This window comes from Lethenteron reissneri, chromosome 17 (assembly GCF_015708825.2).
Source record: "Lethenteron reissneri isolate LAM-NWPU_2019-01 chromosome 17, ASM1570882v1, whole genome shotgun sequence".
Lineage (NCBI taxonomy): Eukaryota > Metazoa > Chordata > Hyperoartia > Petromyzontiformes > Petromyzontidae > Lethenteron > Lethenteron reissneri.
Window position 1 is genome coordinate 4,558,698 of NC_083795.1, and position 27,950 is coordinate 4,586,647.

A 27,950-nucleotide genomic window follows, 5' to 3' on the forward strand; every position below is an offset into this window, starting at 1 on the left:
TTGGTGTTGAGAATCATCCACAAGATGGACATACATATTACATGTTTTATTGTCTTTTAATTCAAATTGCAGCCTACATTAGAATTCATTTCAAATGCACCGCAATGCATTTTAAAACCGTAATTACTGCCAGTTGTTTCAGCTAATTTCCCAAAACCAGTATAACATTTTTAAAAATCATACTACTTTTGAGATATTTTATACGCATTGAATAGTGATCACAAACATCAACCTAGCTATTTTGCATTCAGTCACAAATCTGAAACGTGTTCAACTGAAGATTTACAATAGGAGTTGCCACGTTATTTTATAATTTTACATAGCAACTGTGGAAGCCTCGAGTGACTGCATGGGTCACATGAATCCATTGCAAGTATACAAATTGAACAGATTCTTAAATAAATTAATGGTGCATGTATCTAGAGCTTAAGAATCAATATCGATAAGTCGATGTACCGTTACACCACAAATATTAATCCATGAAAGTATGAAATCCGATACATTTTAATTGGTAATCGTCATTCAAAGGCACTTAGTATTTCACTAACCTTAACAAAAGAATCCATGTGTAAACAAGATGAAACCCAAACGTATGAGAACAAATAATCAAATCCAAGTTCCAAGTGAAAACATTAATATTATTTTATTTTCATCCTGGCAAAATCATTAACCCACTTGGAACACCTACCAGAACGAAACCACGTGTTAAAGTGAGCAGTGGCAATCCCTTTGGCACGAATACACCACGTGTAAGTCGAGCATCGTAAAACTCCTTAATGCCCGAACATTGGTTGTGTTGTTCACATCCCACAAGTCTTCTAGCCTCGGAACTCTTTGGACATCTAGCACCGCAGAACCAAACGCTTCAAACATAGCCAATCAAGCACCACCGTGCTAGAGAGCACCTTGAACAGCAGGCCAAGCGAAGTCAATGCAAGGGATTTGCAGGAAAGTAAATCCCCAGATCGCACCACTTTATATAGTCTGTTTGCATTTAAAACAATCATGATTTTCCGCATTCCATTGGATTTATAATTATTGCCACATTGTTACCCTGTTAAAAGGATGGTCTGCATCAGTGCCTGACGACCACAAGAGTTTATTGCTATTTCAACACTTCCACGTGCAAATAGCTTTGTGCTTCATTTTAGAGGCATGTTCCTTCTGCTGTCGTCATGGAACTAGGTATGTTTGCACCTACACAAATACCCCCCCCCCCCCCCCCGTACAGACTCAACAGACTGTTGGGGCAAGTACTGTTAGCAAAGCAGCCACAACAGAAGAGCCATTCCCGGTTGTCTGATCTTATCCTGCCGAGTGGAGGATAGGCTAATCAGCACCATGCCTAGGCTGCCTTGCCCCCTCCAGTGAGAACGTTTATACATCACACCAGGTTCTCATTTGCGGCTGAGTCGACCTAGGGGAGGCCCATAACTGCTTCAGATAATCCTCACTTGTGTTGACCATGAGCAGGAATCGAACCCGGATTGCCGGATTCGTAGGTGCAGCGCACTATCCACCTTACCGCAGCTCCCCACATATACACTATAGATTGGCAAAAATATGAACATAGAGCAATATAAAAATCAACACAACTGCTCATTTGCAACCTAAAATCATCGAAGCAGCGAAGACAAAAAGGCTGAAAAGCAGCAGTTATTACTGGCCACATGTATCCATTTTAAATGGGAATTCAAAAGGCGAAACGCTACATCTTCCCGCCAATTTGATTTGAAAGTGACCTCCACGGTCCAAAAGAAGGCACGTCTCTCTTTATGGCATTCTCCTGTAATGGACACGATACAGGCTGGGGAAGAATTCACAACGTCTCCGGACCAAATTAGGCAATGTCTCAATGTTGCGCATGAATCATATGAAAGTCACTTCACTTAACTCAACCAAGTTAATCATCCGACATGGCCAATAAAAAAAAACAGGCTGGTGCATTTTCCCAAATTTATAATGGAACGACCTATGATTAAACCACACGTAATGTCTCTGATCTCTTGAGCAGAGTAAGTTGGAGCCTGCATCACCACGAAAGTGGTCATCGGGCTTTCAGGCTACATGATGAGCAGTAGATGGCAGTGTTGTTTCGAGACTTTTTATCCTACCACATATACAGCCCCAGATGTCACCAACCTGCTTTAAATGAATTGCTTAATGGTTTGCTTTCATCTTCTCATAAACATTCAATATATTACAGTTTATTTTATGAATGTATAATGCTCTGTGTAATAAAGTCAAAAACTTTAAAGTTACAAAAGGCCGCTAGAGCAGTAACTCGCACCAAAGAAATCTAAATGTTTAATGAGGGGCATGGTCGTGGGATAGATAGGGTGGAAGTAACGTCATTTTTTTTGAGTCAATTGAACCAAATTCTTCATGAATAGTGTGATGCATATCTAAGGTCTTCGTTAAAGTATGGATTATAAAAACATTAAAGTGGCCATTCTTTGCTGCAGCTTATCACAAATGTATTCCAATTGTAAACTAATCGCAAGCCTTTTCAACTTTTCCTCGACAAATCTCTCTATGGCCATAAACTAATCATCAGCATGCACAACAAGTATGTATGAACTGATACATAATATTAAAATAATAATTTAAAACCCTTTGTAAACCCACCACTGGATGAAGGCCTTACCGTGAGGGTTTTTTCTACCATATTTCACCACATTGGTCGGTGCGGATTAGTTCAAAGGAAGAGGGGGTGGGGTGCAGATTATATATCACTCATCGCTGATGCTAGCTGTGGCCTTAAATAAAACACTGGTTTCCAGGGTGCACAGTGCAGTAAGCTAATCATTGAATGACTCCACCCCTGAAAAAAAGATATAGGAAATGTGAATTTCATCCATTATTATTCAGCAGACTTCGAATGATTGGATTACCAGGATAGGAGCTGCAATGTCTGGATTTGAGAGCTGTTGGGCTCTTCCTCTGTAAAGTAGGTGTTCCTGTGCAAGTCTCTAGAGCTTAGGGCGCAGTGAGCCCACCACTGTCTTGATGGAGCACATCTCCTGCCACCAGGATGGCCGCTCCAGTACACCTGGTCCCTGCAGCATGGTGCTCCACAGGTTCTGGTAGATCTGGGGGACAGAAGAGACCATGGTGGAAATGATGGATATAATGAGGCATGAGCTTTCCGTGAAAGGCTTAAGCAACTAGTTGCGATTGTTTAGATAATTGTTTAAGTGATGTCACTGAACAAATCGGAAAAAAACATACTTAGAAATATAACGTCCTGGGATTAAATGAATTATAATAAATATAATGAAAGTCGCGTTTATTTGTTAAGAAAATTGTTCACAAGTGAACGTCTACTATAGTTCTTATTGCCTTGTAAAAACAGTTAATTTGAGTGGGATCATTCCTAGTTTTAAACAAAGGAATTAATAAACTGTCTGATGTGCTAATTTTAAACAAGACATTTGAATTAACAAGCATATATAACAGCAGAGAAGAGGCGCGAATGATGACCTGTCCATCAGCACGGCCAATGGGAGAGTTGAGGATGAAGTCTGGAGGTGCAAAGACATCCACTAATGCCACAGCTTCATCCTTTAACTGAAAAACACAAGCCAAGGAGTAGTAACAAACATTAAAGAGATAACCATATGCCCTACTGCCCTGCACACATTTCAAGAACTCCACGACAAGCAACTAAAATACACTGAATTGATACTTGTGAGGATGCCACACATGCAAAATTTAATGTAGTTTGAAGTAGTATCTGAGATTATAACACCCATCATCAACATGGTTCAGTGTGTCTAGTGTAGGCGCTGGTAAAGTGCACAATGAGACAGCACCTGAGCACAAAGGCGGACGATTGAGTTCCTTATGAGCTGCAGGGGAGCACTGCCAATGAAGTAGCCTCCTGTAACGGCAAGCAAAATATAATTGAAACGAAATTTCGTAAAAGATTAGAAAAACACTTCCTAATCATTGACGGATATCCTCCATGAAGGCATACAAATCTCATTTTTTTTAAATCCTGGAGAGGTAATTTTGCCAGGCCAAAGGGTTTATTGATCTGTTAGAATACTGGGGTTAATTTAACTAGAATTTCAGTGGAATCTGAATGCTCCAAGGACATCCAGGAACTTTGGTTAATGTATCATCTGGAGAAAGGCAATGCCTAAAACACAATGCCAGACAGATTTACAGCAGTGCAGTAAAACAGATGAAATTGCATGCAAGAGCAAAATATATTAGAATTATGAATAATTAATGTGTCTAACTTTTCCTATAGTGATGAGAACAGCGTTTATCATTTTGATGAATTATAGAGACAAGTTCATCTTAGATGCACTACAACTACGGCCCTGTATCTGTCCGTCGTGCTCCACTTTTAAAACACTAAAACTTATTTTCAGTGGCCAATGTACGCAAGCCTAACATTCCACATCGTTCTATAATAAATTAGTGTCAAACACGCAGAGCACCATAGAGCCCCCTTTGCAAGAATGCCATTAGAGCACTGCCTGCTATGCAGGACACAGATGACATGAAGCTGCCAAGGCCCGCACTGGACAGTGAGGGATGTCAGAGGGGCGGTGAGATGTGTGGTACCCTGGTAGAGCGTGGCCGCATGCTTCTCCAGGCTCCAGAGGCCGTAGAGTGCAGCCAGGCGGTGCAGCACGGGCTGCAGACCCGCCGGTACCGCCGGGTCGTGCACCAGCGTGTGGAACCGCTCCAGCACCACGTGCTCCACAAATGCAATCGCCAACGAGCGGCAGTAGAACACCTGTGCATAACAAATGACAATGCAAGTTCTAACATGCACCATGGCTGCAGACAGATAAATTAGCTTCATTAACAGGATTGTAAAAGTCCACTGCAGCCGAGGGCAGCGCAGTGAAATTAAGTGTTGTAATCTGCGTCTATGCTCCCGCGTCTATGCTTATCGCCTTCACCGACCCACACTGACCCGCGTGGAAAACAAGGTAGAATGTCCCCAACGATCCACATAAAGTAGTGAGGCCTTCAATTTCGATTTAAAGCTTTCGTGACTGCATTCAGACTCTGTCTTCTCGACAGACCTGTTCTCCACCTGAGGACGGCTGCTTGTGTTGTGGCCCGAAACGTCGTGAGAATTATTTTATTATGTTTTATTTTTATTATTTCCATTCTACGTGACTTTACCGAAAGAACCAAGAAAATAGTGAGGCCTTCGTGCGGAAGTGGATTGACAAAATGGCTGTCCACCGATCTCTCATTATCATCGGAGAGCTGAACTACATCGTTGATATACTTGCAGTGATGTGTTATTATTGTTTCACCAGTCAACATGCACGAAATAGAGCGATTAATATTATAAATTACTGTGCATGCTGTGTGCTTTATGAACTAAAAAAAATGACAAACTGTGGAAGTAAACACATGTATATAAAACGCGATCAATGCAGTAAACACCGCATGTAGTAAGATGTCATGAGGTTCCTGGGGGTGAATGTTAAGTTTCTGTTCTGCAACAGCACCTCCTGTTGGTAGCCATGTGCATGTTCATATTTTGGTCATTTCGAACAGAGGTTCCCAAACTTTCTCAATTCACGACCCACCCGAGTAACCAGATAATTTTCTGGGACCCGTGCCCAGTGAGACAGTGTTGGTGGCTGGTGACTTCTAAGTCAGACGAGAACAAACCCTTGCCAAGTGTCAGGAAGCAGCTTTGCTATGCACTGAGTTAAATCGTGGATAATCGCATGATAGGAATGAAATAGTGCCGCGGATAATAGTTGGGAGGTCTCTACTGATAAAATAAGTTGCGGGGTATAGGGCCGCGGATGAGAGGAGTTCTATAATTGTAAATGCAGCCTTTGAGCCACAATGCAGTCTTTGGGCCACAAGTGATGGCATACGTGCCTGCGAGTTGTTCCTGGCCTCAAAGTCAGAGCTGCTTGCCGCTCTCTCGCGCTCGTATTTGCTGGTGCTCTCTCGGAGCAGGAAGCAAACCAGCCACTTGTACGCCGCCAGAGGCACTGCAATGCAGCAACACAAACAGGCTTGTCACACGGGTAAATTGTAGCGGCAATGGGTTCACAAAGTGCAAACTACATAGCCTTTTGAATAGTTAATATATCGAATCTTTCCCGGGCTGAAAATGCAACATTTTAATGTTTTTTTCAATGTAAAATGTACACTTCAATTGAAAAAAAGCTGATAAATTTCTCTTACTGGACGAATCAAAACATTCTTGTTCTGTTTTAGCCGAGAACTTTTGTTGCAGGATACTGATGCGGTCTCTGAGGAAGTCCACCGAGCCAGTTGGCGACTGGATGTCTGTTCGTGCAAATCATAAAACACTCAAGTCACACCTTCTCACATCTTCACATTCACATTCCCCCAATTTGATTAATTGTCAATATTTATGGTCATGATTCAAGAATCAATTATTTACCGTTTTTGTTTGAATTTGTCGTTTGCGTTTTATTGTTGGAAAATGTTGTTTGCTGCAATACCGTGTATTTAACGCTAACAAAAATTTCTTACGAATCACATCTATTCAACTCGCATACATATTATTTGATCCATTTAATGAATGTACAAATGTAATTTTATTACCGAATCTAAGTGGCCTGACATGCCTACAACATACAGACATTTTAAAATAATACAATAAATGAAAACTAAATTAAATCACGACGTTTCGAAAGCCACATCACTACAGTGATTTTGCTGTGGCGTGTTCCACCTGAAGAAGGAGGCTTGTGTTGCTTCCGAAACGTCGTGATTTAATTTAGTTATTTCATTTATTTCGTTACATTTTTTACCTACGTGACTTTACCAAAAAAACCAAAGAATATGAATCCTTGCAGTCAAGAAAGCTTCAAATCTAGAATTTTAAAATAAACCAAGTGGAGGCACAATTACATGCACATGGTGACATCCCTAGTTCCCAGTATGCATCTGACTGCCTTTTCTGCGTGCACAATGCTCCATTTTGCTTACTCATGCACATTCCTTAATCCATTAACTCTCAGCCTGTCCCTCACCTACCATCTCCTTGGACATATACAATTCCCCCTATCAGCTCACATTCAATGTGATTTCCCTACACTCTCTCGCACCTGCTGGCTTCCGATTGACCCAGGACATGAGGTAGTTGCTGGTCTGCTGCAGAAGGACGTTGTTCTCCCCCTCGTACGTGCAGTTGGGATCGTTACCATCCCGCAACTCCCCCAGCCGGTTCACTGCGGCGCAGCACACAGTCGCAAGGGTTCCAAGGAGAGCACATTTTCCAGGAAACCTTTCATACAGCACCACAATACTGCCTTGTATATATGCGTGTTGAACTTCTTTCACACCGTACGTAGGCAACCATGCTAAATGGCTCAAGCCATTATTTCATGAGACGTTCATTGAATCTTTAATAAAATGATAATCGTTTAATGTTTCAAATATTGTTCGATCGATTATTTTAATTTTCCAATGTTTGCAGCAGTCATTTTACTCACGACACTTTTGAAAGGTGGGATGTCACATATCAACGGGCTCTCTTCATCACGATTAGCCATGGCCAATCTAAGGCTGGATGAAAGCCTCCGCAAGCTCGTTGCCATACATCAGGGTCCCCATCTGCCAACCACTGGGGACTGTCAGGGATGGCAACGGGACAGTAATATTCAACACATCGCGTGAGGGATGTGTTGACGATTACATAATCCCATGCAAGTGGAAACTATTGTGAAATCAGCCCTTGGCCCACTCTAAATCAGAACATATGTTGGCAAGGCATGGCTTAAATAGACTGCCCACGGGGAGGATTATTTTTAGTGATAGGGGTGGAAACACAGGGGTGGGTGTAGAGGACAAGAGGAGTCAGGAGTCACGGGTGTAGAGCTCAGGAAGGGCCCTCACTGGCCAGGTATCCATGGCCTCCACAGGCCTCACGGCTCTCCTGGATGGCGTCTCTTGCGGTCCACGCCGACAGGGCCTTGCTGCTACTTGACAGAGCATGGATCTCACGGCCTAGCTCACTCTGTCCACGCCATGGGGTCACATTTGTAGACGAAAGATGGGATATCCAGTGATTAAAAAAGTATAACCGAAACGAATAAACACTTCAAATGCGTATACATACATCCATAAAGCAGTTCATTTTAATATTTCCATCAAATTTATTTTTGGACGTGAATTTCTAAATCGGAAAATCGTAACAGTAGACTCCTCGTGTTTGGCATGCAACATTGTTAAAAACAAATCGTTAAGTAAATAAATAGACAAACTCTACCTGCCGTTCACTGTTGTCCTTCTGCATGATCCCCATCTGCAACTCTGCATAGTTGAAGAAGAGCGTTTTGGAAAAATGGTTCAAGGACGTAGGTGGCAGCCAGAAAGGGAATCAGCCGCCATTGCTGTAAAATGTAAATTAGAATTGAATAAGAAAACTATTCAGTGTAGGTGAAATGCTGCAGGGGGTTAATTCATGTGAGACCACTGAGTAAGAACCACTGATAATCATGGGTCTGAGCTTTAGGCAGTTATCCAAGTTGAATTGAATTCTTGTCCACGGTGAGATTGAAGGTCTCAGCCCAGTCACATATTGTATTTAAAGTCGGAGTGGTTTCTCATTCTATTTAGCATGGGGTGGTGGTCACATCCCATCTACAGCCCTGAGCCAGTGGTAGAAATTCTTCATTTCTAAAGGACAACCACGTTTGGATGTCCCTACAAATGGATACTCATTTTGATGTCCCAACAGAGAAGAAAGGCTGTGTCAACCTCCAACCAGGATCTGAACTTTCAACCGCCTTTCAATTACGAAAAACCAGACACCCACAGATATTAAGAGAAACATAACATGCAAATTTGGGTTTGCATATTTCCAAAGAATAAAACATATAACAGCAAATAAAGAAACATGTATATCTAGATCTTCTTGGTATATAATACATTTTTTTATTATGTTTTATTTTTATTATTTTATTACTTCCCTTCTACGTGACTTTACCGAAAGAACCAAGAAGATGAATCCCTGCAGTCACGAAAGCTTTAAATCGAAATGTATATCTAGAGTTGTGGATGGATATTTACGATGCATGTTTAAGGGTATACTGTGTGAGCATGTAACGCAGCTGTAGACCATTTACCTGAAGTTGGTACTCCAGCACAGGGATTTCCTGGTTGTCTGTGGGGCCAAACTGGTGCCTAGCAGCTGAGTAGCGAATGCTGATGGTCATACACATCTTGAGGTTGGTCACACCCATGCCTGTTATGCCCACACGACCGCCAGACAGCATGCCCAGGCTGGCACCGAAACGGCGCTTGGGGTCCTAGTGAATCGCAGAACCAACACAATTCTATACCATCAAACATGAAAAACAAGTCGCAGACTAAGCGGCTCTGCTAAAGCAGCAGATCCCAATCATTAGGTTTTGCTCAAGCTTCCCCAGCAACCATATTTAGATTATGACTGTGTGTGTATGTTGAACTTATTTCGCACCTTACTTAGCCAACCATACTAATCGGAGGTGCGGGGCAACTATTCATCAACATACCTTCCAGAAGGGCTCTAGAGCTCTCTCCCAGTGGAGGCCTTTCCACTTTTTAACCTTCACCTATGGCAACCGTATATGATAATCACATACAGTTGCCCAATTTACATTTGAGTTCAGAATAGGAGCAAATATTAACAGAGTATGTGGAACATGAGGACTGGGGTTTGAAAACATGTGTGCCGAATCATTAACATTATTCTGAGTAATGACACAAAGAGAAGCAACACATCATGCATCGTATTATTTTCAATAATTCACCTGAAATGGAAGTACTTATTTAAAAATAGGTTACATTACGGTGAACTATTTTTTTTTGCCAGTAAACCATAGAAATAAATGGTTGCATGAAAACACATTACATCCATGCAATAAGAGTCCACTGTTATTCAGGTGACACCAACTGCACATGCAGATACACACATGTGAATGACGACGAATGAGTGGGAATGGGCATGTGAAGGACAACTGTCAATAGATACCTTATAAGGGGTGATGTATTTCCCTTCGGGTGTCACATCGCCAGTTTTGTTTAGCAGATTCTCTCGAGGAATGCGGACATTATTAAAGGAAACAAACCTGTACACAACAAACATGCAGAAATTATGTGTGTATACAAAACATCATCGGTGTTTGTGTATTGTATAATCATACTTTTATATTCTTAAAACTTGTTTTTAGTAAATAATGTTAATGTGGATTACTTATACAATTGCATATCATTGTGTGAGTGGAAATAACAATCTCTTTACCCGTTGTCAAGTCCATTCATTCCCAGCTTCTTGCCCATGTCACCCACCAACATGCCTGGCCTGGGGAGCAAGGTGTTTGTGTCCCTGACCTACACACCATGATGACATCGTCCATCAGCACCTCAATTAACATAATTATTATTCCCATAATCACCAAATTTGACATTTTATTTGTAATATTTATGAAATATGTTTTGCTCATATTATCTGAATTATCATCATACCATGGGTTGAAGCATCAATTTAGATCTGAAACAAAGCATTGCAACCCTTCGTGATAGAGAGCGGCCCAGGGTAAGTGGCTCTCATAGAACTACTTCTGAGATCCCATCACGTGACCTATGGTCCACAGTAGGGGGCAGCACTTTCCCACTCGGACAGCCACTGAGTAAGGTTTCTTGCATGGCAGCCAAACCAATAATTTTCATTCTCAGAGCTTGAATTTATCCAAATTAAGTGCAGACAAAAGATGTTATGCCATGCTTTTTTCTAGAAGTCCTCTTAGAGCGATAAAATACATTTAAAGATATTTTGTTGCATTAACACAAAACTCCGTTAGTCAATAAATTGTCTCCCACCCACCTGCACCACGAAGGAATGTAGCCCATGACAATGACCGTCCGGCGTGTAGAGTTGCGCAAACACGACTGCGTGCGTTGCCGTTTTTCCCAAGTTCCCAACCCAACACTTTGCGGCTTCAAAGTCCGGAGTGTTGATCACAAACTCCTGTCAGGGCACGCAAAAACTTTGCAACAGGGCACTTCAATGACAACAGATGCATCCCCGCCATGTGTTTGCAGACATGGTTCCAAGTGTGAAAATATTAATATTTAGAAACGAGCAGCATTATAATGTAAGTTAGCTGATGAAAATAAGATGAAGGCTCCCCAGACAAGCACCAACATGATCACTGTGCACTTCAACAACTTTGAATAGCGCTCCACAAGGTGATGTTTCTAACACTGTATTTTTGAACCTCCCTTTTAATATGCATAATATTAAAATAATGTGCGATGGTATAATGATTTATGTAATTAGTAATACATTGGATATGTTAACAATTATACATAGACTTACACTCATGCATATGAATTTCACATGTTCATCAAGGAGGCTAATCACACTATTTTGTAGCTTCATCGGAACCATTTTATTTCTTAGAATACAGCATCATGTACTTGTTAGTGTCTATTCAAGGGCTCTCTAAAAAGCACGAGATGGCATAATAGTATCGCATATTATAATACTGCACAATACAAATTCTGGGGTCTGCTTGTCCATGCTTGTCTACTCTTATGCATGCCTGTCCAACAATCTGCTTTGGCTGTGTCTTACTTGTTTTTTATGTCACGAACATTTCCCCCCAGTTTGATGCCAATTGCACTTTTGGCCTCGTAAGACGAAGGATGCAATCAAATCTCTTGCAAAGCAGTGCAACCAGGCTGGGATTTCGCCAAATTTAGTGTAGGACTAGATTTTATGAGATGGGTTAATGTGCAGTCCCCAGTGAACAAGGCAGATACCAGTCAACACTCTACATTCAAGAATCAGTTTTAATCACAGGCAGCAGCTTGGAATTGAACCGAGAATCTCAACATTTCTCGCTCAGTTCTCTGAGCCAGCTGGTCACGTAATTGTCCATTCTTAATGTGCTGTGAGGACTTCACCTGTGTTTTAGGGTCATAGGTGGCTGTTGTTCGCATGGCTTTGGTGTTGCTGCCATGGCTCAACTCTGTCAGTGCAAAGCAGCCAAAAATCTGTAACAAAGACGTATTTTACATGACATTCATGGCATGTGTCAATACTTCACTTCACTTTTATGTTACTCGGTGTGCAGTGAACTTTAAATAATTAAGCAACTTTCCAAACTTGATTGAAAATCAGATGAGGTATTTCAAGAAGACTTCATTAGTTGTGTTATGTTTCTCCAACAAATTCCTTTAACACCACCATGTACTATAATGTTAACATTAAAGGAAACTTTGAAAGTGCTCATTCGTATCTCCGCTCACCTCCATTGAATCTGTTTTGCGGACAAATTCTTCATGTCTCTCTGATCCTGAGTTTTTTACAGTTCCACCAAACATCTAAAGAGATATCACAAGAGCACATTCGGGAAATGGTTCAAAGCAGTGATTTTAAAACACAAGTGCCAGCAACTCAAGACACACTGCTCGTTGTGCTTGGTTATGAATCGTACTGTTACATAATTTTTTATATTATAATTAACAATGGATTATGGTTGAAAGAAAACACAATGGAATTGAACTATAGCAAACATTTTTATTATAAAATACAATGAAGGCTAATGCTTAAATTGGAATGGGAAAAATATAACCGTGGAAGCTGGTTCTGTGAAAGTCAAATTTTAATAGTATTAGCAAACAGTGATAATTAATAACTACCACGAGTACAAAGAGCCCGTAGAACATGACGAATTTCCCAAGTGTCATTTATTCCTCGGCTAAGATAGAGCAAAACACCATCAGAGATGTCATGCAATAAGTCAAACTTACTGGCCGATGGTTTCATGAATCATTTTGCAAAGATTACGTTTTCTATTGCAAAAGTGAAAAACAAACATATTTGGAAAGGAATTTATAATGCAAAGTGCGTGGCATGAAACACACATATACTGTACTTTGTCTAAAGTGATTCCTGCAATTCTAAACTTTGAAAAAGCCATGACCTTTAGAATAGACTTTAATCTCGTTGGCATCAACGTGGCTGGCTCGCCGAAATGCCAAAAAACTGGAATTTAAAAAATAGAATTGAAAGGCATTTCTTTGAAAATAATTCCACATGATTACCAACATGTAATTAATTCCACATAATTGCTCATCAGACTGAAAGCTAATGACATTTTCCTCAAGGAAAATGAGGTTCTGTGGATTTCAGCTGAGCTGAGATGTGATAAGGCCAAAGATAAAGCGTTTTTCAGTTAAACATTAATGACCTGCCAGGATAAGAAGAGGGTGTACATTGTGTGTGCGACATGCATGAAGCAAGGTTCATATCTTTTTTCCCATGTCCACTTCACAGCAAGTATTTACACACACAGAAATGTATAAATACAAACGGTATTATCATGGACAAATTCTAACAATAAATATAATTTACAGTCCATGACCAATCCACCGTTGGACAAAGCCCTCCTAATGTCATGACGGTAATGGGGGCTGTTTGGCCTTACTTCACTATGCTGGTCAGTGCAGGTTTGTGAAGAATGGGTTCCCAGGACAGGTCTAGATATCACTTGCTATTGACGTTAGCCTAACCTGGGAATATAGGTGGCCATGTTCATAGCGCATTTTGCTAACCACTGTGCCACAGCTCCACCCTACTAACAATATCCTAAATAGTCAGGTGTACTCATTGATCCCAACACTAATGCCCATATAAGCCACGGACACAACAGATAACATATAGTGACAAGGAAATTAACGATCATTTTACATGTTATTGCATTTAAGCATCATTAAACTAGCCAATTGATTAGTAACATATTTATCTATTTAGTTAAAATAAAAAAGGTATCTAAATCTACAGCCGTTTATTAGTCCGTGATCCACTGGTTGATGAAGGCCTCCCCATGCTGTGCCAGCCTTGGGGTGTTTTATACTTTACTTCACCATGCTGGTCAGTGGTTTGACAAATTGCTGAACGGGTACGCAACATCGTTTAAGATACCATTCCCATGAACGGGAATGTAACTCAGTTTTCTGGGTTCATATTGAAGCGCGCAAAGAACCGTGTCACCGTTTCTCCCCATCCAACGGGTTATCCCCTGACATTTGTACACTGAACCAAATTACTGTTGTCCACACATTGGAAGGGACGCACGCACCTGTTTGCTGAGCTGGTACTTGGGGCAGCTATCGTGACCATACATGTTAAGGCACTCGTTCAGGGCCACTATCTTCAAGGGACACTGCAGCATATCCTCCAGGGGCAGGAAGTCGTACTCAAAGAGACGGCGGCATTGCAGGAAGGTGAGCTCACGCTTGCGCTCAATGGGCACGTCTTCACCGGGCCGCTGTGCAAAGAGTGGGTCCTTCTCCAGCACAGAAAACACCAGTTTCTACACACAAGCATAACAGGGAACACCACCAGTTCGTATATGAGACAATGTCATACCATGTTTTGTGAACCCACCCCTAAGTTAGACTAGGTGGCCTAAATGGCATAGCACTGTGGCACAATTGGCTCAGTATATTTGTAAGGGAGCTTGAAAAGTCTGATTAACTCATGTCTGCCCACTTTTTGTAAGTGTACAACCCTTTTGTCATTCCACTGCTGGATGAAGGACTCCCCACGAAATGCAGGTCATGGTGGTTATTTTGCCGGACTTCATGCTGGTCAGTGTATGTTATTGAAGGTCAGGAGCACAGTACAACGGAATTTGCTGTGCTACTCTGTGCTGCCTACAACTTAGCACAGCTCCGCAGACGCCGATGATAACCTGGTGTGCATTGTGGCCACTCGTCCAAGCACTATTCTGGCTTAACTCCTGCTCAGATTTAGAGGGCACTCCGTGGGATGTTGTCATAGGGCATGGGTTGGCAACCTGTGGCTCTATAGCTGCGTGCAGCTCTTTACTGATTGCTTAGTGACGCAATGTATGTATTCACATACATTGCGGCACTTGAAATATTGAGTATTATACCGAATTCGATAAATAAATGTTTCTTCTTGTTATTTCGGCGGCCGACCCCTCTCAAAGGCTATAGCTCGGCATATTTTTAAATCCTTTATATTAGTTCACTTGCTTGCGCGCTTACGACCGTGCAAATATTTCGGTCGTTTTTTAACCCACTTCCCGTGATCCAATCGAGCTGACATTTTGCACACAGACTCGTTGTGCGTGACAATTCATTTGTGAAAAACATTTTCCAAAATTTTCCACTTTTTAGGAATTTTTTTTTATATTTAATTTAAAATACCAATGTGATAAAAATGAAACTCTTACTCAAGAATAACAGAAATGAATAATAAAATAAAACCGATGCCACGCGTATAAAGGATTTATAGTGAAAAACTTTGTTTTTACGGGTTAATTTTTTTCTTGTCGAGAATGGCAACGTTCAATTATTATCCAGTGTCTGCAAACTTTTTTCCTGACTGCATTAACAAAAAATGACATTTAAACAAGGCACCCTGAAGTGCAGAATTTCCTCGCTGTCCAAGAAGAGGGCCATCTGCCTCCAGTCGAAGGACGCCTTTGCACGATACGAGTCCAGGGGCCCCCTGGGCATCGCCGGGAAGAGAAGTCCATCGTCTATGGCGCTCGCCATGCTGCAACTCCACCACATACGCACTGCACCACGGGGGACACGGATGTGTAGTGGCCAGAGTTAAAATCAGACTCAACAAAAGGGGAGAAACATCAATAGGAACAAATATCGGCACATGATTAAAAAAATACATCACAGGAACATGACGTACTCGAAAAACACAACAGTTGGCAGTTGTGGAACATACCTGTCCCACAAGGCCAATCGATTGATTTTGATAACTTTGATGTTCTATATAAAACTCATTTATTGAAATTGAGAGACATCGAAATAAATTGAAACCAGCAGACAGCTGAGTACGGCTTGAAAACATATTTGTAAGAAATCACAACTCAAGTGTTTATTTACAAACTCCCAGCGAAATGTCGTCCTGTGAATTGTTACGTTATTCAAAAACTAGCAGTGTGCTCGAGAAACAAAAAACTGTATCTATTTATTTGGTGGAGGGTGGACGACACACATTGGCATTTTACTCACTCAATCTGATCCAAACATATGATCATACCTGTCAACCCATACGATGTACGCGTATTTTTGTTAAAGGAAAATTTAGTTTTTAAAATGTTTATTTATTTGTGTTTCTCCTTGTGATGGGACGTTGTAGGATGAACGTTGAGATGTATAAGGGACACGGGGTGATCAATAACAATCTGGAATTGCTCTTTAATAAGGTAGGGCACTGATAAGGGCTTGACAGGTACGCATGTCACTGAGAGAGGCTCTCGTTTTAATTGAGCCGCTAAACAAATGCCGGCTGACCGTGAATGTCGCGGGGCAACGTGGATGGTGCGTGGATCGTTGCCTTTGCGGCTCAATCGACGATTGCAGGCGGCGCTCACCTGTGCAAGGTGCACGGTGCAAGGTGCACGGTGCAAGGTTCACGGTGCAAGGTGCACGGTGCAAGGTGCACGGTGCAAGGTGCACGGTGCACGGTGCAAGGTTCACGGTGCACGGTGCACGGTGCAAGGTGCACGGTGCAAGGTGCAAGGTGGTCAAGTCTCCACCCCAATGTCGGCGCTCGCTCTTTGGTACTCGGCACTCAATGGGCACGAGCAACCTGCCCTCTGTGTGGGGGTAGTGGTGGTGAGGGGTGGTGGTGAGGGGTGGTGGTGGTGGTGGTGAGGGGTGGTGGTGGTGGTGAGGGGTGGTGGTGGTGGTAGTGGTGGGGGTGGTGGTGGTGAGGGGTGGTGGTGGTGGTGAGGGGTGGTGGTGGTGGTGAGGGGGTGGTGGTGGTGAGGGGTGGTGGTGGTGGTGAGGGGTGGTAGTGGTGGTGGTGAGGGGTGGTGGTGAGGGGTGGTGGTGGTGAGGGGTGGTGGTGAGGGGTGGTGGTGAGGGGTGGTGGTGGTGAGGGGTGGTGGTGGTGAGGGGTGGTGGTGAGGGGTGGTGGTGATGGTGGTGGTGATGGTGGTGGTGAGGGGTGGTGGTGATGGTGGTGGTGAGGGGTGGTGGTGGTGAGGGGTGGTGGTGGCGAGGGGTGGTGGTGGCGAGGAGTGGTGGTGGTGAGGGGTGGTGGTGAGGGGTGGTGGTGGTGTCCACACCGCGACACGAGATTAACCCACCGGGTTTGCTGTTCGCTCTACCGTCCGTGCTTCACCTTCTCGGCCTCGCCGCTCACGACGTCTCCGCGCGCTTTTAGTTGTAAATGGTTAAAGCGGAGCGATGACCCACAGTACAGTCCAGGGGGCGGGTATGCATTTACGAAACGCGAACCACGCGAACGCCTCCCCCCACCGCGGAACCCGTAGTGACGTCATCGCCGCGAATCCGGAAGTGCTCCACTGTAAACACGTGTGCGGTTAGACCGCGTGCTGGAGTTCGTAAGCGGAGGATTTCGAGTCCAATATCCATAATACTGGAGAGTTGTTTTCTTGGGTGAGATCGCGTAAATATAAAACGTGTCGTTAAGTGATGTCATTTTTAATTACGGGCGAAACGTCCGTTCTCGAATTGTAAATGTTGTGGATTTACTCTTCAACACACCGGTGTGCTGTAGTCGTCACGAATTGTCCACGTTTTGTTTTACGTGACAACCCTTACTAATTGGCTGTGTCGGGTGGTGGCGGGTTCAACGACACGCATGCAGTGCTTGCCTGCGGCGGTAGTGGGGAGCGGTGGTGTAGCAGTTAGCGCTACCAACCCGGCGACCCGAGTTCGACTCCCTGCTCACTGGCCAACACCGGTGACGATTAATCTGAACCTGTTCTGGGCCTCCTCCCCTAGGTTAACTCGGCCTAAAATTAGTACCTGGTGCGGTGTGTAAACATTGTCACTGAGGAGACAAAGGCGGCCGGGCGTGGTGCTGGCCATCCACTCGTATGCAGTTCCGGCCTTCGAAGGTGCTCGCTAACATCACTTGCCCCAACAGTCTGTTAAAGCTATTGGCTACCACATTCTGATGAGCTCCCCCCCCCCCTCTCCTCCCCCCTCAACTCGCTTTTAAGGGATTACATCTTGAATCATTGCCTCACTTGATGCAGCTAATCTGGCTGTGACGGTCCCACCTGATGACGGAGACTTGTGTTGCCTCCGAAACGTCGTGATCTTTATTTTATTTTATTTTTATTAATTTTGATGTTTTACCTACGTGACTTTACCGAAAAAACCTAAGATTATACGTGGGATCTTTGTCTATGATGTTTGCGGCGTGAGTTCAACACTGTGTACATAGTACTGTGCTTTACTCCTCATCCGTATTGCCGCGTGTCTGTTGTGGTATTTGTTTTGCATCGGCTTGCGATCGAAGAGAGTGCAAATTAAAGGTACAATATATATCACTTGAGATGTTTCATGGACACTTGACATGACTCGAATATCAAGCTTATTAAAGTGTAGATTGTTTGAAATCGGATAATGCGCATCAAGGGATGGCGTAACCTTGTGTCCACATAATAATTACGAGGTGTCTTATTACATCGCAGAGTTAGCCCTGATTGGAAATCGGGTGACCGGGTTCACGACGCAATTTAACTAAAGCGTCATCGCGCCTCTCACGATGCGATTACAGTAAACGTGTACTCATGTGACAATATATGGATGTACCAGTAACCCGTGTTAATGCTCTAATATGCTTCGAGCCACTTGTCACGTAGCTATGCGACCATCATTAACAAGGTGGTAAGACAACTTTTAATACAGTCCATTGTACCTCTTTGTCTTCCGCCGCAGGCAGCAGCTGGCGAGGAACTTGCAATGGAAGAGAAGTTTTGGGAGGCGGTGGAGGTGTGGGTGAGAAAGCCTCAGGTGTTGAACCGGCGTCTGTGTGGCGCCAGCGTGGCTGCCCGGGAGATCGCACGTGGACTGGGGGCGCTGCGGGATCTCCTAGAGCGGGGACAACCCTCGCAGCTGAGCAGTGCCGAGGCTGACAAGGTCCTGCGCCTTTGGCACAAAGGGAACCTTTGTGGTGAACGGCGAGAGCGAGCGGTGGCGGCGGCGACAGATTCTGAAAGCGGCGGGCTCCAGTTTGAAGTCATTACCAGAACGCTGATACCAAAGGAACTCCACAAATTTGCAAAGATGCAGGAACTCATTGTAAGAGGTAAACTCCTACTCCGTATGCGGTACTGAGCACATTCATCAATAGCAGCAGTTCTACGTAAGGACGCTTGAGTCGTTCTCTTTGATTGTGGCCAGCAGAGGGCAATGCGGCCCAGTCCACGTTTTGACTCCACCCCTTTTCAGCGATCCAATGCGACCGGCGTGGTGAAGTATGGGTGAAATATAGTCAAATGCATATGTCAACCCATTATCAATGCCCTACCTTACTACAGACCAATTCAGACCTTATTGGTCACCCCGTGCCCTTATAAATCTCAACATTTATCCTATAAAGTCCCATCACAAGGGAGAAACACAAACAAGTACACTTTTTTGCCCGTATTGAATCGGCTGTATGCCGTATGAACCTGAGAACTAAATTTCCCTCTACAAGAATACGGGGTAAACCGTATTGGTCGACAGGTATGCAAATGATCCGCATGGCATGGAGAAGCCTTAGTCCATCAGTGGATTGGCAAAAGGGTTGTACATGTTCTCGACATTATGAGTGTTGGGTAAGCCTGACGGTGTTTGTGACAGGTGCTGTTGTTGTCGTCTGCAGATATTAGCAATGCAATGTTCGTGTCGGTACCTCTGATGGAAGATGCCGCTGGTGTGGTGTCTGTGAGGACGTCGAACATTTACACCGTTACCTGTGGAACTGATGATACAAAACAGTGGTGAGTTTCCTACATTCCAGTGATGGTCTCATCTACGTTATACTGGCGTTGTTGAGAGACATGAGATAAAAATACGTGCATTTGACACGTCTGTGCAAACGTATTTACAACTTATATCAGTGCCAAAATATATCATTGTACTGTAGTAATTCTAAGTTAGCATTGTTCACTGAGCAGTAATTGTATTGTTTTAGCTTCTTGCTGTACATTTAATGCAATATGCAAGCAACCACTTTTAATACGCATTAACACTCCTTCACTCTACCTAGACATAAGTGATTTATCATTTTGCATTAAATCGTGTGCCTATGACCACATTATCTGGAATGCTCCTGATGTTATATTTTGAAGCTAAGCTGAGTCGAGCCTGGATAGTGCTTGGATGCACGACCGCCATGCACTGCAGGTGTTGTATCGGGCTTCTCAGCTATGTGAGCAGCAGCAAAGGGCTGTGCAGAAAAATCTATTGTTGTTATTCTACTCAATGCTGCCCGCCTCTACCAATCTGCGCTGACCAGCCTCGTAAATTATTATCAAATAATTCCTATGACTCATATGCCATGTGGTGGCCCTCATTCGGCAGTGGGTAAACAAAGAAAGCCACTGGAGCTATGCACTATTAAAATCTAAATTTAAAAGTCATTTCTTTAGTACTGCTTTTTGTGTTTAGTTTGTTGTACTCTCACACCTCGATTAGCATGGTTGGCTACGTGCAGCGTGAAAGAAAATCAACATACACATGTACATATGAAAAGTGTGACTCAAATAATTTTACCAGTATGACAGATGCAAACGATTAATTGTGTGTGTGCGCTGTGCAGGCATGTGGAGGTGCGGGCTGGCGGGGAGGGTGAATGGCAGGTGGATGGAGTCACGCTCCCTGCCCTCGTGTGGCTGGAGACGCACTTTGTGCCCAAGCTGCACAAGTGGATGGGCGAGAGCAAGCAGAGCGACTTCCCCGACTCCCTGTCCCTGCTGCCAGTGGAAAAATACGGCGTCCTCTACCAGCGCCTCAAGGAGAAATACCGCAACCTCGTCAAGGTCTCCCTCTCAATATTTACAATTCCTCTTTAGTAAAGTCCGGAGTGCAATTGCCGAAACACTAAGAGGACCTTTGACCACAGAGTGACCTCCTATGAACTCGGAAACCTCAATGGAGGCATTAAAGCAGAAGAACCGAAGTAATTTTCTGGCCAACTCATCTGGACACAGACCTGTTAGTTACTCTTCATCTAGCCATATGAAAGATGTTAGAAAATATATAATAAAATCTGCATATGGACCATTTTACAATATTTGATACAACTATTGCCAAATTGTGTTTGTGTCACTGCCATGCCTATGTCTCGTTTTTTTTCAAATGAAACTGATTTTGCATATTTTTGTAATGATTACATCGCTTTTTTGTTCCAGGTGTGGCCAGAGGTTACTGACCCAGAAAAGTTTGTCTATGAGGATGTGGCCATTGCATCATATCTTCTGGTAATTGTCTGGCTGGAACGCAATGTGTGTCTGATGAAATCTCATTTCACGTAGTGAAGAACATTGCTTTCAAACGAAATTAATTTAGAGCAGTTCATGAAAGTGCAATTACAGTGCAATTTTAACCCATTATGAATTCACATTTTACTATCAACTCAAACCATGTACTTTGAGGTAGCCGCGGAGCTCAGGAGTCACAATATTGAGCAAGCGTTGCCAATGTCCTGGGTTCAAATCTTGCAATGATGTGAGATTAAAGCAGGTGTCCACGTGTCGTTTTCAAGTTGATAATCTCATCTGGTCACTAATTACTGCACAAAATGTATATTACTAAAATAATTTTATCACTTAATTTTGGCAAATTCTTACAAATTAAACTTTGTTTCACCACCATGTAACTAACTTGACGAAGTACAGTGCCCCGAGTGTGGATAAGGGGAAGTTAAATTTTACAAATGACCGCCGAATGTTTGAAAACGTCATGACTTGATGAGCCAGTTGTGGTGGAAGCTGGGATCAGCAGTTCATGTTTGTGTGAAGGTACTTTGGGAGGAGGAGCGTGCGGAGCGTGGCCTGGAAGAGCGTCAGTCCTTTGTGGACCTTGGCTGTGGCAACGGGTTGCTTGTGCACATCCTGGCCAACGAGGGGGTGAGTGGATCGACCCTGCTAAGGCATCGAGCAATTTTCCGCACACGAATTCCATGAATTGTTATCATTCAGGGTTGTGATTTGATTCAGAAATCGATGCGCGCCGCGTTTTTGCCATCTCACTTGCATCGTCTCGTCAAGGTGCGTCTGCTTGAGTAACTTAAATGGAACAGAACCGTATCATTTGTATAAATTGTAATTGATTGGTTATTGCACACAAATTGGTTGCGTGCATCTTGAGCGTAAGAATTTATTTTAATAAACGATTTGACACATCGTCACATGCATACCCACTACACGAGCTGTTGCCTCGCTTTTGAAACTTCGACAACAAAATCCACATCCCCTGGTTTCTCGAGTCATCTCTTTCAAACAAAATAATACACAATGGAAACCAAGTCTTGTGCATGTCGAGTATGCAGGAAGATGCCTCCATACCCCGTGACATGTTACAGCAGGGAGTGCCGGTGTGCTAATATTATGCTGTGATTTGTTTTCTGAATTCTTGCATGGCAGCACCCAGGGAGAGGGATTGATGTGAGGAAAAGGAAGATATGGGACTGGTATGGGGCAGGAACTATATTGGAGGTGAGGATTATCTTCTCCAAACCCACAAATGTATACATTACGCAGTCAACGTTTGCACAAGAGTTGCTCAAAAAAGTCACAGTATGCCAATGTTGGGCTCTTTTTGAATTCCCTCTGATACTATAATAGATCAGTGTATACATTTTTACAGATGACTATGTAGAATAAGTAAGTGTTGGACAGTGATATATATTAGTTGAAATATTTTACTGCCCTTAATAACTACAAGTAAAGTGTGTTGGGTAGCCCTTAACCAGCACATCGCCATGGCTAGAGAATAGTTTATGGTAAAAGAGGTGCTCATAATGAAGATGATTGAATCCATATGTGCAAAGCCTTGTGTGTTATCTGATTTTATTATATGTTTTTCTCGAAGTTCTCTTGTTTTCCTCCCACATGGAATTAGCCAAACAGCCCAATGCAGAACTCTCCTGAAAAAAAATGCTCTTAAGAGCATTTCCTGGATAAACAAGGGGCATTACAGTCATATTATATTTTTATCAGCACACAATCTGTGTTACACAGAATCACAATAGGTACCAAATGAATAATGGACGTTACGAGAACAACAGTATTCTCCTGATTGTTACATCCATACTGAAAACTCTGAGAATGCTGCCATGCCAGGAATGTGCCGTCACACCTGGAGACGACTTCCTGTTCACCGATGTCGACTGGTTGATTGGCAACCACTCGGACGAGCTCACGCCGTGGATCCCGGTCATTGCGGCCCGGTAACCGACAGCAGAGCCACATATCAACAGATTATTCAATTCATGTCGCCTCGGCTATCATCCTACGTATCGACAAGTAAATCGCAGCGGTTTTTACGTCACGTTATTTTATTTCTGACCAAAAATTCGCAAATGTCTCGCAATGTAAATATTACAAATAACTCCCTCTGCTGAGTACTCTACTTAATTTTAGAGTGTTTCAAATATAAATGTTTGTGCAAAGGTCGCCTCATAGGGGAGGTTCATGGCCACGTCCCGTCCTCAGGTCCTCGTTCGACTGCCGCTACTTTGTTCTTCCATGCTGCTTCCACGACTTCATCGGCCGCTACCGGAGGAGGAGCTGCCGTCGCAGCCAGTACCGCGAGTACCTGGACTTTGTGGCGGAGATCGGCAACGCCTGCGGCTTCCGTGTGCAAGGAGGACACTCTCCGCATCCCCTCCACAAAGCGGGTCCGCTCATGATGCTCCTTTACGATTGCTATGTGTACACTAATAGACTAATACTCGCCGTTCACCACGTTAAGTGACGGTGACGTCACCACAGGCGCCTGTGCCAGGCCAGGTGCACTTTGAGGCCACGTTAGGTGTCGAATGCTCGCTGACGGGAGATCAAGGGACAGACCCAGGTGCCATGGGTTGACTGGCTGAGATGACTGGCAGATGCACCAGCTGTGCACCCTATTGTACCAACGCATAGACACACACTCTTTGATATGCACACGTATCGCCCTAATGTCAATCTATTGCTGGATGATGTGGGTCAGTGGGGATTTTCTGCCATGCTTCACCAGGCTGATCAGTGTGGGTTTGCAAAGGCGGGAAGTATAGACATTGGAGGATAATACAGTACAACAATGGATTGTGCTGCACTGCTCTCTGATTACATCGTAGACCAGCAGCAGCTCACAACACCTGTTGCATGCCCAACCAAGAAGCACTGTCCAGGCTCAATTCTACTTAGCTTCTAAGATCAGACGAGATCATATGCACTTTGGGTGATTTTGTCATAGTCTTTAATATGTATAATAACTCATGTATGCTCGCTTAATGATAAGCATTGTAACTGACTCAGGGCACTTCCATACTAAGAAACGTACTGACCTGATCCAAGCCCCATACCTACAATGTGAATTCCCCGAATTACTACCACAGATGGCTGGATCCGGGGTAAGTATCCCCCCACATTATCCCAGATGACCGCAGTTCTACTGTGCAGTGAATTTTATCATCAACATTGGCAATTATAATAATCACGGCCACGTACATGCACCACAGGTATGTCAAGTGGGCAAAGCCAGGATGTACCCACAGAGCGAGGAGGCGCTGCTGGAGGAGAGACGCGCCGACTTCATCAGACGGAGGGTCGGTGGACAGGCCTGCCGCCCTCCTCAGCCATGCAGCGGCCACGTGAATCATCGCCAGCAGCCGAGACCCAGCCCCGCTCCGCCCCCTGGCTTCTTGTCAGCACAAGAGCCAGACATAAAAATGCCGGGTAAAGTGATGTCCGATAGTCCAGGAAGGCGGACAAACTGCTGCTTCTCAGGATGTTCTGCAACATCAGTCAAGTGAGCATGGTGATGGGATTTCAGCCGGTGTGCAGTCACTAGGTGATTTTGCAAGTGAAGTGGACACAAAAACTGCAGACTTCCCACACTGCACTCTTCAGCAGAAAGACAGCAATGAGAACATTAACGGTACATCCTTCTGCCGCAGTAATGTACACACAGATGCTAGGTTTTGTAATGTTGGCAAAAGCAGCAATGATGTTTTCATGAACGATACGCTTGATTCAGCCCATTGCACGACCTTAAACCTCGAGGCCGAGCAGAGAGGAGAAAGAGTTGGCGAGTTTCATCGCAACCTGCTCATCAAAGAACCGGATGCAGAGCACGGTGAGCAACCAGCAAGTTCAGACATCCGGCCTGCCGGGGGTTGGCTCGGCGAGTTCCGTCCTCGTGAGAGGGAGGAGAGGGTGAGGAACTGTGTGCGGCTGCCCGTGGGTCTGGTGGAGCGTGTGGTGGAGACGGTGGCCAAGGCTCTCTTGGCTTCCACCGAGGAGCTAGTGAACGACGGCGGGACGCAGGAGTCTTCACCTCACTGGAATCGAGGAGGTTTGTAAAATGAGAAATGTCGTTATGTTCAGTAAATTTAGGTCGTTATTCATTATACAGGTAGGAACAACAGCTTCCGCACTGCCCACCAGGGATTATTTGTCTGTCTGTCGTGCATATTTGTCTGTCGTGCACGAATGCGCTGTCCAATTAAGTTCTAACTGCCCACTGAAGGAACGTGTTTTATGATGGAAATACAGTGAGGGCTAATATTTTAATGCAACATTTTAGTTTGTATTGTCCTCGTCATTTGCACCTTCGATTAGCACGGCTGGCTAAGTACGGTGCGAGAGAAGTTCAACATACATACAAGCTGATTTCAAAACTGTGTATCTTCAATGTTGCGTTACATTTTTTTTCTTCTATTGAATAGATTGAATTGCAGCATCGCATACACACCATCAATTACCTTTAACAGCAAAATTGACGAGTTAGACAAAAGGACGTAATATTGGGATTCTTCTCATGCTGTCACCTGCAGGGAGCATCCGGCTGGAAGGAGCAGCCAAATTGATAGATGGAGAGACACTGCAGCAGCTCAAGTGTGAATGTGGAGGCCTGAAAACCCTCCTGAAGAACAGTCATCAAGTGTTTATAGGCATGTAATTGCATCTTGAGTCCATGGCACAAACTACCGCATGCAAAACATTGCAATACAGTGATCCCTCGTTTATCGTGGTTAATGGGGACCGGAACCCCTCGCGATAGGTGAAAATCCGCGAAGTAGGATTGGCCCCCTAGGAATTTCCGTATATGTGTGTGTGGGTACCAGAATGTTTAAAATATGTATATTTATACTTTATATATATATTTTACTTAAATCTATTTAATTATAACACCTTAATATTATACATTCACTCTCTCATACGATACGTATTATGGTGTTCTACACTCACCAATGATTGTAGTATCTTGAGACTTGACTCCAGTAATGACGACGATGACAATGACGATGGCAATGACGACGATGACAGACCTGTGCAGTTCGATGAATGTGATGATGATGATGGTGTTACTGCACAGGTATAATGAGGCCTTTAGATCAGTTCGAAAAATCCGCGATGCACTGAGGCCGCGAAACTTGAACCGCGAAGTGGCGAGGGATTACTGTAATCACATTTTTTTTTACTTTTAATAATTACTGGTACATTTTAAGGGTATTTTTTTTACCACAGCAAATTAAATGCTCATCTGAAATGCTTTCTGAATACTTCAATACCGACAAGCTTGCCACTATAAAATACTAAATTGCAATCGAGAAGCACAGTGCAGGCTCTGTAGGATGCGTTCAACTTGTTGTGGCAGTTGTTTATTATGCAGTGAGTGGTTGCAGTTTGGGTCGGTCATTAACAAGTGTTTAAAATTATCTGCAGATCCTCTTCGAAGTTTTACAATCACACATTGTATATCAGGTGCTTTTCCAGAACAGGATACAATTGTCCAGGATCTTACATCCTGCGAAAGTTTAGAATGTTCTCAATGAGTTACTTTTACCTCTAAGCCATTACAAAATGGGAAATGTGTTTAAAGAATTAACTGCAGTCACCATAGTACTCTGTTTAACATATCATGTGGGCATACACAATGTTACTGTGTAACAAAATGGTGATTTAAAGGTCACTGTCAATGCAAGTTCATGTTTGTGTGATGCTCTGATGTGTATTGCTTTAGTGCCCACAAACTGGTCCGAAAGGTTTGCCCAGAAATATTTAACGTTTGATGTTAATTGCTTTGATATTTACAAAGCTAATGCAGACCGGACGTCACTCTGTGGATGTGTATACCGTACTGTAATGTTCTTGGAAATGTACATCCCTCTGTATCAACTGCACTTGTCTCTGCCATTGTAGTGTTGCAGAGTCGTGTCCAGCTCAGAGACTGGAGAAGGGAGCAGGTGGTTAGAAGACCCAAGAACAACAGGAAGAAATCGGCCGTCGATTGCTACAAGACGCGGGTGTGCTGGTTTTACTCTCACCACCCTGACGGGTGCCCCAGAGAAACCTCTTGCTGCCCCTTCGCACATGGCCCTGAGGACCTACACGCGCAGCAAGGGCAGGGACACAGTTGTCCTCAAACCACGTGGTTTTAATGTTTACTCATCATCATTGGCAACGGATTATCCACTGCGAGGTGGATGCATTCCCACGCTGTTGGCATCCCTTTTTTTCTCTTCGATGATGACAAAATCCATCCCATCTCGCTCCTGCACTTGAAATGTATTTAATCGCTTCAGCTTTGTGGTGTCATCCTGTTGGGAACGTTAGGGTTTGGTTGCCATCACTTCACCAGTGTCATCCGTTGGCCTATCACCATTTCTAGTAGTGGGATGTGTGGGGGGGGGAGGGGGGGGAATGCCAACTTTTTTTTTTTAATGGGCCTGAGTGATCAGCCATGGAAATAGTCGACTATAATTTTTAGCTTTGATCAATCGACTCAACGTCCCAGCTGTATTTAAAAGTACTCGCCGCCGGTCGCGGTGTTTAATGTGATCACCTCTCGCGTCCTGGGCAGTGAGACTGCTGACATCATTGCGGAGACGTTACCACTTGTTGTGTTACCGGTGCGGATACAGATGGACTTGCGATAAACCGGTTGTGGTTTTACATGGAACCATTTTCTTTAAT

The 27,950-nt window shown here is 43.7% G+C and overlaps 2 protein-coding genes across 2 annotated transcripts; one reads left to right on the forward strand and one right to left on the reverse strand.

Annotated features, from left to right (window-relative positions):
- Positions 1 to 37: 37 nt before the first annotated feature.
- Positions 38 to 17,285, reverse strand: LOC133343348 (peroxisomal acyl-coenzyme A oxidase 3-like). Its single transcript, XM_061552879.1, is given in 19 exon segments — positions 38 to 3,092; positions 3,484 to 3,570; positions 3,816 to 3,883; positions 4,579 to 4,753; positions 5,872 to 5,987; positions 6,184 to 6,288; positions 7,077 to 7,199; positions 7,867 to 7,987; positions 8,240 to 8,326; positions 8,328 to 8,363; positions 9,099 to 9,281; positions 9,986 to 10,082; positions 10,256 to 10,344; positions 10,838 to 10,981; positions 11,923 to 12,012; positions 12,268 to 12,342; positions 14,103 to 14,336; positions 15,412 to 15,572; positions 17,109 to 17,285. Coding segments are annotated over 18 exon segments (2,106 nt in total). The 5' UTR covers positions 15,568 to 15,572; positions 17,109 to 17,285; the 3' UTR covers positions 38 to 2,972.
- A 34-nt stretch (positions 17,286 to 17,319) lies between these two features.
- Positions 17,320 to 27,674, forward strand: TRMT44 (tRNA methyltransferase 44 homolog). The gene is given in 15 exon segments (XM_061552878.1): positions 17,320 to 17,421; positions 17,770 to 17,885; positions 18,715 to 19,084; positions 19,646 to 19,763; positions 20,585 to 20,804; positions 21,177 to 21,245; positions 21,786 to 21,893; positions 22,410 to 22,481; positions 23,109 to 23,215; positions 23,481 to 23,631; positions 23,633 to 23,665; positions 24,491 to 24,739; positions 24,741 to 25,326; positions 25,808 to 25,924; positions 27,177 to 27,674. Coding segments are annotated over 14 exon segments (2,460 nt in total). The 5' UTR covers positions 17,320 to 17,421; positions 17,770 to 17,864; the 3' UTR covers positions 27,416 to 27,674.
- The last annotated feature ends 276 nt before the right edge of the window (positions 27,675 to 27,950 follow it).